The sequence below is a fragment of the Octopus bimaculoides genome, chromosome 5 (genome assembly GCF_001194135.2).
Source record: "Octopus bimaculoides isolate UCB-OBI-ISO-001 chromosome 5, ASM119413v2, whole genome shotgun sequence".
Taxonomy (NCBI): Eukaryota; Metazoa; Mollusca; class Cephalopoda; order Octopoda; family Octopodidae; genus Octopus; species Octopus bimaculoides.
In genome coordinates this window covers 18,107,891-18,122,633 of record NC_068985.1, presented here as the reverse complement: position 1 = coordinate 18,122,633, position 14,743 = coordinate 18,107,891, and the positions used below count along the sequence as shown (strand labels likewise).

Sequence of the window (14,743 nt, the reverse complement as noted above, 5' to 3'; positions counted from 1 at the left end):
ATATATATATATATATATATATATGTATATACACACACTCTTTGACATGCATCTATATATTTATGCATTAATGTATGTATGTATGTATGTATGTATGTACACGCACGCTTATACACAAGATATGATATACTTATTTATCTCCATATTTTAGATTTTACTTTGTATTATCTTCAACATTGGTTTACTTTCTTCTTTGATCAAAATGGAAACGGCTTTTGATTTGATTTTTTTTTCTACTAGAAAATAACGATGTGTCAATTTACATTTTTTTAATGAAATTTTTTCTTCACTAAAAAACGAAGATAACGGAGTGTGTATGACCGGAAGAAAGAATGGAAGGAAGGAAGAGAAAGAGAGAAAGAGAGAAAGAAGGGGGGACTGGAATAAGATTATAGAAAGCCATATAGCCAGATAGATAAAGAAAAATGAAATTTTAGAAAATAAATGGAGAACCCGGAATGTAGACATTATGTTAAATATAATACAACATACGCTCTAATTTACACATGCATACATGCATATCATAATTTTCTTTTTATGTATTCCTGTTTTATATCCGAACAAAGTTATATATTTTTACGCCTCTCAAAGTACATTTGTAAGCGGGTATCACTTATTGGTAGACCTGAATTGTGTTATATACCGAATAATACGCGATGTCGCTTTTTTTTTTCTGTATAAATCTATTGCGTCAGTGATTAATGACTTATCAGTTCAGTAAATTTTGAGTCGTTGACTCAATGTAACTTGGTACCTTATTAAAACTCGAATCACTAAAACTTGAAATTAATTTCTCTCTCTCTCTCCCTCCACCCTATCTATCAATCAATCAATCTATTTATCTATCTATCTGTCTGTCTGTCTGTTTTTAGATATATAAAGCATTGTCCAGCCCAAACTTGACCTAGTGACCTAATAATTTTCCTTTGTGGCATTTCCACAGTTTATTTGATGAACATCACGAACCTTTATGTAGAATAAAGAGCGGTGAACAATTGGACGTGCAATTTATTCTTTTCAAATGTCGAGCAACGAGAAGAAGAGAGTCTGCCAAGGAATCGAAGTGGTGATTCGGTTTTGTTTCAGTTGGCCTTTCGGCCCAGTAAAAGACTGGTTCAGTGGATAAACACCTAACAAGGGCTTGACAGTTCACTTCTATTTGAAGTTATTATGCAATTTGATATCCGAGATTACAAGTTTTGGAGAAAGTAGATGAAAACATAGCACTAAAAGTTCAATAAATTACTTAAATACAGGAAGGTGATATCGGATGAGCAATCAGTTTCGAGAAAGATTACATATTTTGCAACAATGCCAGTTCTATTTCCGACAGAGTAAATGTAAATTTCAATAATCTGATGGAGTTGATTGTAGCCACTAATTTGCGCTTCAATTTCTTTTTTTTTTTTACTAATTAGATATATAATTATCCTAATTGTGGATTCTCCTGCCATAAACGATAGATGAGGGCTCCTCAATTTCTTGATCAAAAGTTTGTGTTGTATTTTAACTTATTTCCTCCATCAAATCGACATTGCTTGTACAGGTGCACAGTGTGTAATATGCCAGATGCTAAAATGATTGCAGAGCAATGTGAAATAAAGTGTTTTGCTCAAGAACACAATTCACATCCGGTCCGGGAATCGAAACCTCGACCTTGCGATCGTGAATGCATACTTGACGTTGAAATAAAGAAATTTTAATTAATAAAAATTACGCCGTCAGTGATATGAGCAATTATTATTTCATTGATTTATTCGGTGAGCTCTCAGAATCGTTAGAGCGTTGGACAAAATATCTTCCAGCATTTCTTCTGGCTCATTGCATTTTGAGTTCAAATTGCGCCGAAGTCAGTTTTGGCTTTTATCCTTTCGATAAAAATAAAGTATCAGTCAAATCCTGGTATGAATTTAATTGAAAATCTTTCCTTCCTTAGAATTGCCGGCTTTGTGCTTATATTAGAGACAAGTGTTTGAATAACTGATCAAAGTAGAAAAGAAGAATAGGGAGACAAAATTTTAATTATTTAAATAAGATATTTTGCGGAGATCAAATCTAACTTTTAGCAGCGCACTGGAAACTTCGGGAAAGTCTCGATCTTATTAGATCTTCTTCCTCTCTATGTTAGCCCGCATGGGTAATAAAAAAACAGATCTTATTAGATCTTCTCAGTGAAACAGTGAAACTAGATTCAATAGTTTAAAAAATCGGTAAAGTCGAAGTATTTTGACTCCAACAAAAGAAGTATTGGTTTCTAATCTCTCTCAAAATCATGATGAATGACTAAAATGTAATCACCAGAATGGTAGTGGTGTGCCTTATTATGAGGGTAAAATCCATTTGAATTGAAAAGAAAAAAAGAACTGGATTTATATTCAATCTTAAATGGTGGGCACGAATAGAGTGCTCTCACTATGTTTTCATTTAGAAGTCAAGTCACTAAATGGTCATTTAGGGATATCTGAAGAATATTGTATGTCTACAAACATACAAATAGTTTAGGCTTATGTCAATAAATTTGGTTGGCCTTTTTTGTCATTGCTTGAGGGTAATGCAGGGACTTAACCACCTCTGCTGTGCCTAAGCTATTTCCAGAAGCAAGTACCTAGCCCCAAATACACTCACCACCTCTTCACTCTTGGATGCGCCACAAAGGCAAGACAAGTCAATACATTCGCAGTATCTATAGAGTCAAAGGGGATGCCAGATATTAGTTAAGTATGACTACACATATCTGCCTTAGGGTCCTTCCTTCTAGATTTTCTTTAGGGGTTTACTCCCTTTACATTTTTTAAACAATAAATTATCCTACAAGCGCATGGTTCGTGCAGAACCAGTGCCATTTTCTCGTCCTCCAAACTTGTACTGCTCAGGTGCAACAAGTGCCATGAGCCCAATCTGGATGCAGGATTTGTAGGGAGTTATCTTCTCTTAGTTATCTTCTCTTAGTTATCTTCTCTTAGATGAGCAGCTAAAGAGCTGAAGGGCCTCATCTGCCCTGGGTCTGTTGGGGTGTCTGTGAATCACCTTCTTCCAGAGGCAATTTTGTGACATACTAATTAATCCATTCCAGGGACCCTGATAGATGTTACTACTCGGTTCAGAGTAGACACGAGAACAATAATTACTCCTTACAACCTTGGAACTCCATTACCAGGGTCCCACTATTGGATGCAGTTTAAAGTCATATCCAGGGCCATAAATGTAAGTTAGCAGCAATGAAACGATTGAACAAGTCAATAAACATGACTTGCGTTTATTTTCCGAGATTTCACACAATTACTTAACTATTTGTTTCTACTTACCTCAGCGAATTCAAAGAAGTTTTCATTTCCGATATAACTATAGAGAACAAATATAAAAAGGTGTTAACTAGACGGCTTCTGACACTTTGCTGGGCTGGAATGGAGCGATTCTGAAAATGTGTGTAAACTTATAAGGTTATAAAAGGAGACTGAAAATCGCGGAATAGGAAAATCGCGGAATAGTGCCAGAGGCATAACGCTAATTATTACTACGTTAATTACTGGGTATCGATTCGTTTCTCATTTGTCTTTAGCTATTTTCTGTTCATTTTTGTTTGTTTAAACACACACAAACACACATACACACACACGCACACACGCACACACACACGCACACATGCACACACACATACATGCTTGAATATGTGTATGTGCGTGCGTGTGTGTATGTGTGTGTGTGTGTGTGTGTGAGAGAGAGAGAGAGAGAGAGAGTATAAGATACTTAGCGCGTTTCACTATATATCTCAGTAAAATAAAGAAGAAGAAAGAAAAAATACATGGAAAAATGTAACTATGAAGTGAGCAGTTGTGCCATTGTTTATTATTTCATTGTATGATAGTCATGTCCAATGTTCAAGTGGATTACCATATTTATTTATTCGAAATTTGCGTGTATTTCTATATTTTAGAGTTTCTGAGCAAATTTATCAAAACTAGTTGATGTAGTATATATTAGGCGATGTAGCATACACGTACAATTGAATCGGTTCGTAAGACCTGCTTAAAATTGAGCTTGGATTGAAGTACTGGCAAATGTTGTTCAATGAAATTAATTTTGGTTAAAATATTCCCGAGATCAAACTAATTCTACAAACGTAAAACGTGGTTTTGATGAAATAACCAGTTCCTTTGCTGTATATTTAATGTCGAAGGTGGCGAGCTGGTGGAATCTTTTGCATGTCGGACAAAAATGCTAAGCATGGCATTTCTTCCTGCTCTTTGTTTTGAGTTGAAATCTTGCTGAGAACAACTTTGCTTTTCATTCCTCCTGGGTCGATAAAAATGAAGTATCAGTTACGTACTGGGGTCGATGTAATCGACGTGTCCCCTCTCCTCTGGCCTTGAGCCCCGCAACGGACCGGCGTCCTGTTCAGGAGAATGTTATGATCCCGGTCACTTTATACGCTTTGGAAACCGAGTAACCGGCCTTATAAGGCTGTCGATAAAAGGGAACAGAAATATTTTTGATCGAAGGTAAATACTACAGATTAAACAAATGAAGGAACTTACAGGGCATCATCTTCCATATATTCTTTTATCTTTTACTTGTTTCAGTCTTTGGACTACGACCATGATGGGGCATCGTTTTGATGAATATTTAGTCAAATAAATCAACTCCAGTACTTTTTTTTTAAAGCTTGGTACTTATCCTGTCGGACATTTTTGCCGAGCCGCTAAGTTACGGGGGCGTAAACACACCAACACCGGTTCGTGGTGGAGGACAAACACAGACATAAAGACATTTACGCGCGCGCGCGCGCTCACACACACACACGCACCAATACAGGATGGGCTTCTTTCAGTTTCCGTCTACCAAATCCGTTCACAAGGCTTTCATCGGCCCGAGGCTATAGAAGATACAAGGTGTCACGTAGTGGGACTAAACCCGGAACCATGTGGTTGGGAAGCAAACCTCTTGCCGCTCAGCCACACCTGCGCCTATATTTTATATAAACAGAATCCAAAATGTACAGGCGAACTCTCAAAATAATAAACAATGTAGGGTGTCCCAGGTATAAGGGGTATTTAATGAAATTCGACTTGATGAGACTGGAAAAGAAGGTACTTGGAACTGTCCGAAATATCCGAAATAATGAAAGTAAGGCAGTTACTGTTGTAGATTTTAGAGATTATGTTGGATTAATGAATAAATTGACGCTTCGCGGAGATATGAAATAAATAACTTAAAGATGAATCTCGAAGTGGATATAGCTATAAATAACAGCTTATAATACATTGGGTAAAAAAAGTTCTCGATCTTTTTTATTTACCCAATGGTATTTTTAACCCAACATGCTTTTTACTTAAGGCTGAGGCTAACCGTTAATACGTGAGATTAAATTGTAAGCTTTACAAAATGAAGGATCGTTTAGTAAAGATAAAAGTTCAAACTTGACTGTAACAAGTTTTAATTATTGCTGAGGACAACACGTAAACCGCAACACATAACATGAAAATAAAATATACGAGTCAAGCTTTTAATGAGAAAATTATTTTATGGAGACTAGAAACATGGCCATTGTTAGACAATGATGATCCAGATCGCTGTACCGAAGAAGTGGGCCTCCATTTATATCGCAATGTGACAAAATTACATTATGGGTCCCAGTGCTGCAGCACACATTGCGCCTATTTTAAGATGGAATTTACAAAGGAAATTTTTCTATCGTAATAATTCACTTTTGACAACAGATTCAAATGAAAATATAATTAAAATATATTTTTTGTGCCCACAACAAATACACGCACTCGTTCTATTTCACTTCTTTTATTATTATTAGTCAACAAGTTAACCATTCAGTCGTGAATAATGACAAAAGAACTTTGTGAAATCTATCTGCTTGATTGATTGTTCGAACGATTAATCAAATAACCGATTAGTTAATTGGTTAAATGCTTAACTTATTGACTAATAATGGTTTCAAATTTTGGCACAAAGTCATTAAGTTCACATCGAGCCCAGTACTCAACTGGTTCTTATCTTTTTATCCCCTTTCGGGGGTCAATAGAATTCAGAACTTAAAGACGGATGAAATGCCGCTAAACATTTTGTCCGGCGTGCTAACGATTCTGCCAGCTCGTTGCCTTAACTTATTGATTAATAATAATTATACAGTTGGAATATAACCAGTGTCTATGTTTATTATTGGGCTAGATGACCCCCTCCGAAATACCAGAAAACTTGTTTCAGCTCACGATTTCACATTAAGAACCCCGCAAAACAAATACAAAACAGAAATAATTAAAAATTATTAAATAAATTGCGATCGGTGTTACTTACCAAAAGACCGTAATGATGTTGCGTTGCTGTTTGTGGAGAGTAGGCTGAGGTGGGACACCCTAGTAAGTTACATGGGAGGTGTTTTTCTCGCTTCCTCCATTTTGCACGCCGGTTTTGAAACCAGACCTTAAAGAAAGACCCCAGTCATTATTTTAAAAACAACAGCAAAGTGAAAGAGAATTAATCGATTGAAACAGTTAAAATATTCTACATTGATACAAACTAAATTTAGAGTTAGTTGTTATAATTGTAGAATTCTAAGTGGCAGCAGTAATAACGGTGACTCATATAATAGCCATTAAATAGCAAACAAAGAAAAGGAAACAGTAAGCAAAAAAATACATAGAAGTATAATAACCATTTATATTTTATCTTTTACTAGTTTTCGTCATTAGGCTGCGGTCATGCTGGGGCACCGCCTTGAAGAATTGTAGTCGGATGAATCGACCATAGTACTTATTTTTTCTTATGCCAGGCACTTACTCTATGTGACGTAAACATACCAACACCGGTTGTCAAACGATGGAAAGGGGAGAAACACAGACATAAAGACACACACACACACACATACAGATTGTAACTATTAGTCGTTCTAAGATCTTGGCAGCCACTGAGTTGCCTATGCTTTGCTGTAGAGGTCCAATAAGACTGAAATATGTCCTATGTTTTTACCGTAGTTGACAAGGATCTGACATCTCCCATTCCATCTCCGTTTTTAAAATATCTATCGACCGATTGAAATTTTGCAATTTCTCTCCTTTTCTTCTGAGAATAATTTTCATTAACATCGATGACTTTTCTATTCATTAGAATTTTAATCATAATTAATTAAAAATTACGCTCGACTCACCAAAGTATTGTAGCCTGCACTTAACTATTTATTAATTTTTTTCATGCAGATACTTCTGGAAAAATTTGAAAATTTTTCTGTCTAAACAATTCAACGAGACGACTTTTAAATCAATAGCCGTAGGCAGTGTGTGTGGCATAATTGGAACACGTTATGATTTTAAAACAAGTATGTTTTAAAGAAGAGGATGAGGTACAAATACATACACTCACACACGTAAACATTGCCAGGCAATATGTGTACACATCGCCTCTTGAACATATATTTTAGAGGGCCATCTATCGAATTTGTGTCGATTGCTGTAGAATTAAATTGTAATTCAATGGAATTTTACCGAGACTCTTGTAGCTTCAGTTGTATGTAATTCTTATTGGATATTTTTGGTGATGTCTTTAAATATATACATATATTCTCTCATTGGTTTCATACATATATACATGTATTCTTGATATATACATATCAACATATATACATATATACATGCGTGTATACACACATACATATCTATTTCTTTATTGCCCACAGGGGGCTAAACATAGAAGGGGACAAGCAAGGACAGACAAAGGGATCAAGTCGATTACATCAACCCCAGTGCGTAACTGGTACTTATTTAATCGACCCCGAAAGGATGAAAGGCAAAGTCGACCTCGGTGGAATTTGAACGTAACGGCAGACGAAATACTGCTAAGCATTTTGCCCGGCGTGCTAACGTTTCTGCCAGCTCGCCGCCCTCACACGCATACATATCAACATACATACGTACATATATGCATGCGTGTATACATACATACATACATACATACATACATACATACATACATACATACATACATACGTACATACATACGTACATACATACATGTATGCATGCATAATGTAAAAATTGTAAAGTTTATTCAACTATATTTTATGAAGTGCAGACATTATCTGTTATAGAAATCCATACGTGGATACACATATTCATTAAATCAAAAGCTGAATTTCTTTCCAAATTGGTATCTATCTATCTATCTATCTATCTATCTATCTATCTATCTATCTATCTATCTATCTATCTATCTATCTGTCTGTCTGTCTAATCTATCTATCTATCTATCTATCTATCTATCTATCTATCTATCTATCTATCTATCTATCTATCTATCTATCCACCTACATACATATGTGTATATATGTATATATACATATATATATATGTATGTACACACACACACACACACACATATGTACATGTGTATGTATGTGTGTGTGTGGGTATGTATATATAACTATATAATTTGTGGGTGAGTGTGTGGTTGTGAGAGAGATTTTGTGCACACATGTAGAGGTATATTCAACCTAGATAGTTATTATTATGCATTACATTATAATCCATGTGGTATATGACTACTACACCCTCTACTTGGAAAAAAAAACGAAAGAAAAAGAAACAGAAAAGAACAGACTTTATTATATTTTATTGATATTATCCTCTGTATTTAAGAATCAAATGCAATCTATTATGATATAAAAAGATCGTATTCCCGTATAGATGCATTTTTTTTCTGTTTAGGGTGTAATTTAAATGAATTGCGTAAATCCTAGTCTGGTCTCAGTGTTTTCAGATAACTTGGCTAACATTTAATGAAGGAAAACATCTCTTCATCCTGTTTGCTGCTGACTCTGATTGCCATTTTAATTATCATTTAATCAGTAACCAATTTTAAAATCATTTAATTATATTTTCTCTATGAAAAATTTGTTTGGTTTGCTAATTTATGCCGTCAGCTCCAGTCCGGAAAGAAGAAGTAGCAACAATAGAGAATCGAGGGAAGTATATTGTTAGACAATTTGCTGACGGCGGAAAAACTATTGACGCAACATGGTCATCCTTCAACGGATATGCCTTGTTGAAAAGACGTGTCTTTGCTAGAGCTTCGCAGTTTCTGATTAAAGAGCCTTTCTCTAATAGAATAATGTCACTGATATGAATAACTACAATTTCTCATTTGGCCATATTTTTTCTTTTTCCTTGTCATTAACGAATACGTTATGACAAAAATAGTATCTGTACGCATGTATAAACGTGTATGAGTACGTGAGGAAATGAGAAAGAGAATGGAAGGAAGAGAGATTTGAGAAAGGCTAGCTAGAAGATCTATATTAACAGATCTATACAAACAGCAGAAAACAGCATTTGATATGACATCTTGTCACCTCATTTAAAGAATAAAAACTCGAAGGAGATGATAATTAAATTACTGTAAAGGATAATAATTTACAGGAGGAAAGAAATTGAAGTGTTAATAAGGGATTGCAGAAAAGAAATTAAATTTAAAAAATGCTTTGTCCGTAGACAGGAAGAGAAGAGCGGGTGCTGGGAGGACGTATAGGAGAGAAAAACGATGTTAGAAATGGTGGTTTGTGTGGAAAAAAATACCATCACTAATAGTAGAGCATTTCTTTGACTTTCCGGTGAAAATCTCTTTAACTTAAAGCTAGAAATATCAACTTAAAGGAGTGAAGAGTAGTAGTTCTGGCTTGATATCCATTTCTCAATTCTTTTTTATTCTTTTCTTGTTACTTGTTATCACTTTTAATGGTTGCTATCTTTTCACTCGCCATTTCGCTGAACAACTATGGCTTGCCTTGCTTAATAAATTTACTTTAGCTTTAATTAAATAAAACACCTTCGTGTCATAGCTTTTGTTAGGCAGGGAGTGATTTATTAGTATTTTTAACTGCTAAATCAAATAGGCAATGCATGTCTGCTACAAATACAGATTTAAGAAGTATCTGATTTTGTTTGATAGCAAAGCTACCTTTATTCCAATCGACTCTTCGATAAAGATTAAACATCCTCGGACTTTTTTTCTCTCAAATATACGTAGTTAATAACATAAGCAATTAACAAAATACATTAGCTCATTAATGTGGAAGACTGATCTCTGATATTATTCAACCATAATTCTTGTATCGTGACTTCCGTGAATTGATAAATTTGAAGTTGCATTTTCTTTTGTGTTGTTTGGACATTCAAACTGACGTATTATTTTTTTTAATTCGAGAGCCATTTTTGATGTACTCGTTTTCAGATACTTTGGGTACATGTTATAAAAATTGGTAATTTTTTTAATACTGAGTATATATATTTTGATACCTTTAAGTGGGTTTTATCAATATTCACATTCTTGTGCAGTCAACAGCCATACTACATATGGAGCCAAATATTTTATATTGGATTAGTCTTCAGAGAGGCAGTGTATTCATGGCCTTTGAAGGATCACTGCGATCAATGAGATCGGTGTGGTTAAACACCTTATTAAACACTTGCATATGAGTGGTGGCAGCAAAAACATATGCAAGCAAAAGGAGGAATTCTAAGGGAATGACGCTCTGCTGTGGAAGAAATGATGGTTATTGCTGGAACCGGGAATACTGGACTCAATTACGGGTGACAAGAGAAGGAGATACCAGTAAGTGTCTGAATGGAGGGGCGATAAAATCAACCAACTACTACTAGTAGCAGAGTTCCAGAAAATCAAAAAACGGTCTTAATAGCATTAAAAAAAAAGAAAAAAAAAACTCGAGCAATTCCAGCTTCGAATTTGAATTAGGTTAAAAAATATTTAATTGACTCTAAATTTTTGCTGTTTGTTGCAACTGTAGTGTTTTCTCCCGTTTTAGTGTACTATTTGGACTGATAAATGTGTATAAGTGCGCTACATTTTTTGTTGAAAATGCACAGTTCAAGCGATTAAGCGTCGTTAACTTGACTTCATGAATTTAACATTAATTCAATGCCTCGTGAAAAGATTATCGTCTGGTAAAAAACAACAACAACAACAACAACCTATTATTTCCCGATACACTATTTTTTTTTTTTTTTGCTGAAGTTCTGCTTAAATATTGATGCAATGAAGATATATAGTTTTAATGCAATATAAACTTATACTAATTTAAAATAATATATATACTGTGATGAAGATGTATCTAGGTAGAATCTATTCTCTTATCAAAGAATATTACTTTGACATAATGACTTTCTCGCTGGATGTTATACTATCCTGGTGTATTCAAAACAATACATTGTTATAATAAAATGTGTTTCCTTGTGAGGTGAAACTGTTGTGGCAGCCACACATTAGCCGATGTACCGGAGGAATTTTTTCTGATGAGATGGGTTTATCACACACACACACACGAGGGGTGTGTGTGCTGAAAAGTTCCTGGCTTTGGGTAAAAGGAAATATAGGAGGATCAGTTAATCATGATTTTATTCACACACTTATTGCAGCGGTACTTTATTCTTTCTAAGCCCTGTAAAAAGAACTCGGAAGGTTGAGCCTTTAACCTGGCCTTTCGCGATATCCTTAAAGCCCCAAACTCTTCAGCCCCCACCTCGTGTGCGTGTGTAAGTGTATGTGTGTGTGTGTGGGTGTAGTAGTAGTAGTAGTAGTAGTAGTAAAGGTCGCGAGCCGGCTGAATCGCTAGCACGATGGACAAACTGCTTTGTGACATTTCGTCCGTCTCTTTGAGTTCGGAGTTCAAATTCTGGCTGAAGTCGACTTACGGGGTCGCTAAAATAAAGTACTAGCTGAGCACTGTATCGATGTAATCGATTTTCCGCACCACCCCACCCCACCCCACCATAAATTTATTGTCCTTGTCCCAAAATTACAAATAATAGTATGCAGTCATATGCATGGGTTGTGGATCAGCATGTCAGATAAAATACTTCACGGTATTTCTTCCGTCTTTTTACGTTCTAGGTTCAAATCTCGTCGAAGCCACCTTTACCTTTTATCTCTTCGAGGTCGATAACATGTTTCAATACCCTAACATCCTTGGAGGCGACCAGTTGGCAGAATCATTAGCTCGTCAGAGAATCATTAGCACGTCGGAGAGCTGGCAAAATCGTTAACACGCCGGTTGGAATTCTTAGCGGTATTTCGTCTACTGCTACGTTCTGAGTTCAAATTCCGCCGAGGTCGACTTCGCCTTTCATCCTTTCGGGGTCGATATAAAAACGACTTAATCCGTTTGTCTGTCCTTGCTTGTCCCCTCTGTGTGTAGTCCCTTGTGGGCATAAAGAAATAAGAATCATTAGCACGTCGGGAAAAATACGATTCTTGTCTGCCAGCGATATAAGTATGTGTACTTTTTTGCACCAGGCGTCCATATGAGAGGTCATCTCAAAGCTAATAACGCAGTATTCGGCACTCTAACAATACATCCATGTTAAGTTAGATATACAGATTGCCTTTTGGTAGTAATACTGCTTCTGTCCCAAGCAATTATGTATGTACGTACATACATACATACATACATATTTTTATTTATTTATTTTTTTTACTCTAGGCACAAGGCCCGAAATTTTCGGGGAGGGGGCTAGTCGATTAGAGCGACGCCAGTACGAAACTGGTACTTAATTTATCGACCCCGAAAGGATGAAAGGCAAAGTTGACTTCGGCGGAATTTGAACTCAGAATGTAAAGACAGACGAAATACCGCTGAGCATTTCGCCGGGCGTGCTAACGTTTCTGCCAGCTCGCCGCCTTATGCATACATTCATATTGTATGACCAATGTAACAGTTGGAATCTGAGGTTTAGAACTTTCACGCTTGCAATCAAATTTATTAATCACTTTGGTCATTAAGCTTTTTTAAAAATCTTTTGGCAGTCTTACATGCTCCTGGCTTGTTATCGTTGTAATTTTCAATTTTATTGTATTGTTTTAGTGTATTAGCGTTGGTTTATAGTTCTGTGTAATGAATTTCGTTTCCTGCTTTATGAGATTTTTCGATGATGCGTAATCTTTTTAATTCTAATACATAGTATGCATCTAATTCAAATGATACACTTTATGTGTTGTTTGTGTATTTGATGTGTTTTGTTAGATTATATTCGTGTCCGTATGGCTTCGTCTATTAGTTTGTTTGAATTCTTGCTGCTGATTAGTTTAGCGTCTGTTTTGTTCAGTAGATTTTTTTTTTTATATCTTGGGCTTCTTTTCTGAAGGAGAATCTAAATACTTTGTTAAGGAGGAAGGTTTCCATCGACATTTGATATAAAATTAATACTCGATTCTGCTTAATTCTTTATAATCGCTGAGAAAAACGAATTATGTAAACTGAACATACTAATTCACGTCGTAGGTGATAAATTACTATATTTCAGTACATTATCAACAGTAAAGCATAGTTTTTTTTGTTACATATGTGTGGGTTATATAATAACACAAAATTCGTTTTGTGATATTTTATTTAAAAATAAGGGAAGAAAATGTCGATTTGCAGCAGTAGGAAATAATTGCTTCTAATTTGGACACAAAATCAGTAACTTTGAAGGCAAGGGCGTAAGTTGATTAACTCGACCTCTGCGGAATTCGAACTCAGAACGCAAAGACGGACGAAAATGCTAATAAACATTTTGTCCGGTGTGCTAACGATTCTGGCAACTCGCCACTTTTAAAAGTCGATTAAATCGATCCCAGTACTGACTGATACTTTACTTTATGGACCCCGGAGGGATGAAATGTAAAGCTGACTTCAGTGATTTTGAACTCAAAACACAGAATAGAGTAGGAAATATGTCTATTTGTTAAAATACTAATGAATTATCATAAAAAGATTTGTTCATTTTCAAATGATTTTTCAATTGCTCTGCAACAATTTCTCTTTCGTTTGTTCAAATATTCTAGTTTTAATCCATTTCTGATACAAACTGCACAAGTGATAAGTATGTAGTTTACACAAATATGAAGTCTTAAGTATAACTATGACACCCAGTGCACAAATAATGTGGTCCTTGTCTGCGATTTCTTGCTTCTGTTGAGTCTAAACAAATCTTCAAGCATAAAAGCTCTGAGGATTTCACAGAATTGTGTTACTTTTGACAGATTAAGTCTAACATCTGTTGTTGAGATGTATTGAGATCTTACTTATCGACATCACTGGCACCATTACTATAGATTGATCTGGCATAATCTTTTATGAACGAAGCAACCACAACCAACTCTTCTAGTTGTAACTCTTCGGATCATCATTTTGAGCAACACACTCTTTCAAATTGTTCTTCTGCCACCATGGAAACAAGAATAATTACGTCTTTGCTTTTCGGTAGAATGAGCATCTTCAGTGTCTATGGCTGTCAAACTAACTTTTTGGAAACAAATAATGATTGTGGGAAACATAAGAGAGTTCCACGATTTTGCATTCAGGTGAATAGCGACCTGTAATATGATATTTTTGGGGATGTAGGTGGGGATGGACAAATCATTTGCTTTTTCTACTGGATGGCCACCAATGTAAAATGTCTTTATCTGAACGACATACTTCTTTGCAGTGAATTCAAAGTTTTCATAACATTTCTGTTGTGATTGTCAGAACAGAAGAATTTTTTCATCTTTCATCTTTTACTTATTTCACTCATTGAACGGCGATCATGCAGGAGCACTGCCTTGAACAGTTTAGCCGAGCAATTTGTTAATTATGTTATCGCCCTCTTTTACCGAACCGCTAAATTACGGAGACGTAAACAAACCAGCACACACAAATCCGTTCACACACACACACACACACACACACACACACACACACACACAC

General features: G+C 35.5%; 1 protein-coding gene across 2 annotated transcripts in view; it reads right to left on the bottom strand.

The window, feature by feature from the left end:
• LOC106871752 (putative protein TPRXL) overlaps positions 1-14,743 on the bottom strand; it is a 47,833-nt gene that overhangs the window by 8,709 nt on the left and 24,381 nt on the right. The window contains exons 3-4 of one of the 2 annotated variants that reach the window (XM_014918382.2): positions 6,307-6,432; positions 3,306-3,342 (exon numbers count right to left, since the gene is read on the bottom strand). In XM_014918382.2, coding sequence (XP_014773868.1) covers positions 3,328-3,342; positions 6,307-6,432 — 141 coding nt within the window. In that variant the 3' untranslated portion in view covers positions 3,306-3,327. The remainder of the gene's footprint in view (positions 1-3,305; positions 3,343-6,306; positions 6,433-14,743) is intronic. The other variant, XM_014918381.2, reaches the window with a different exon arrangement.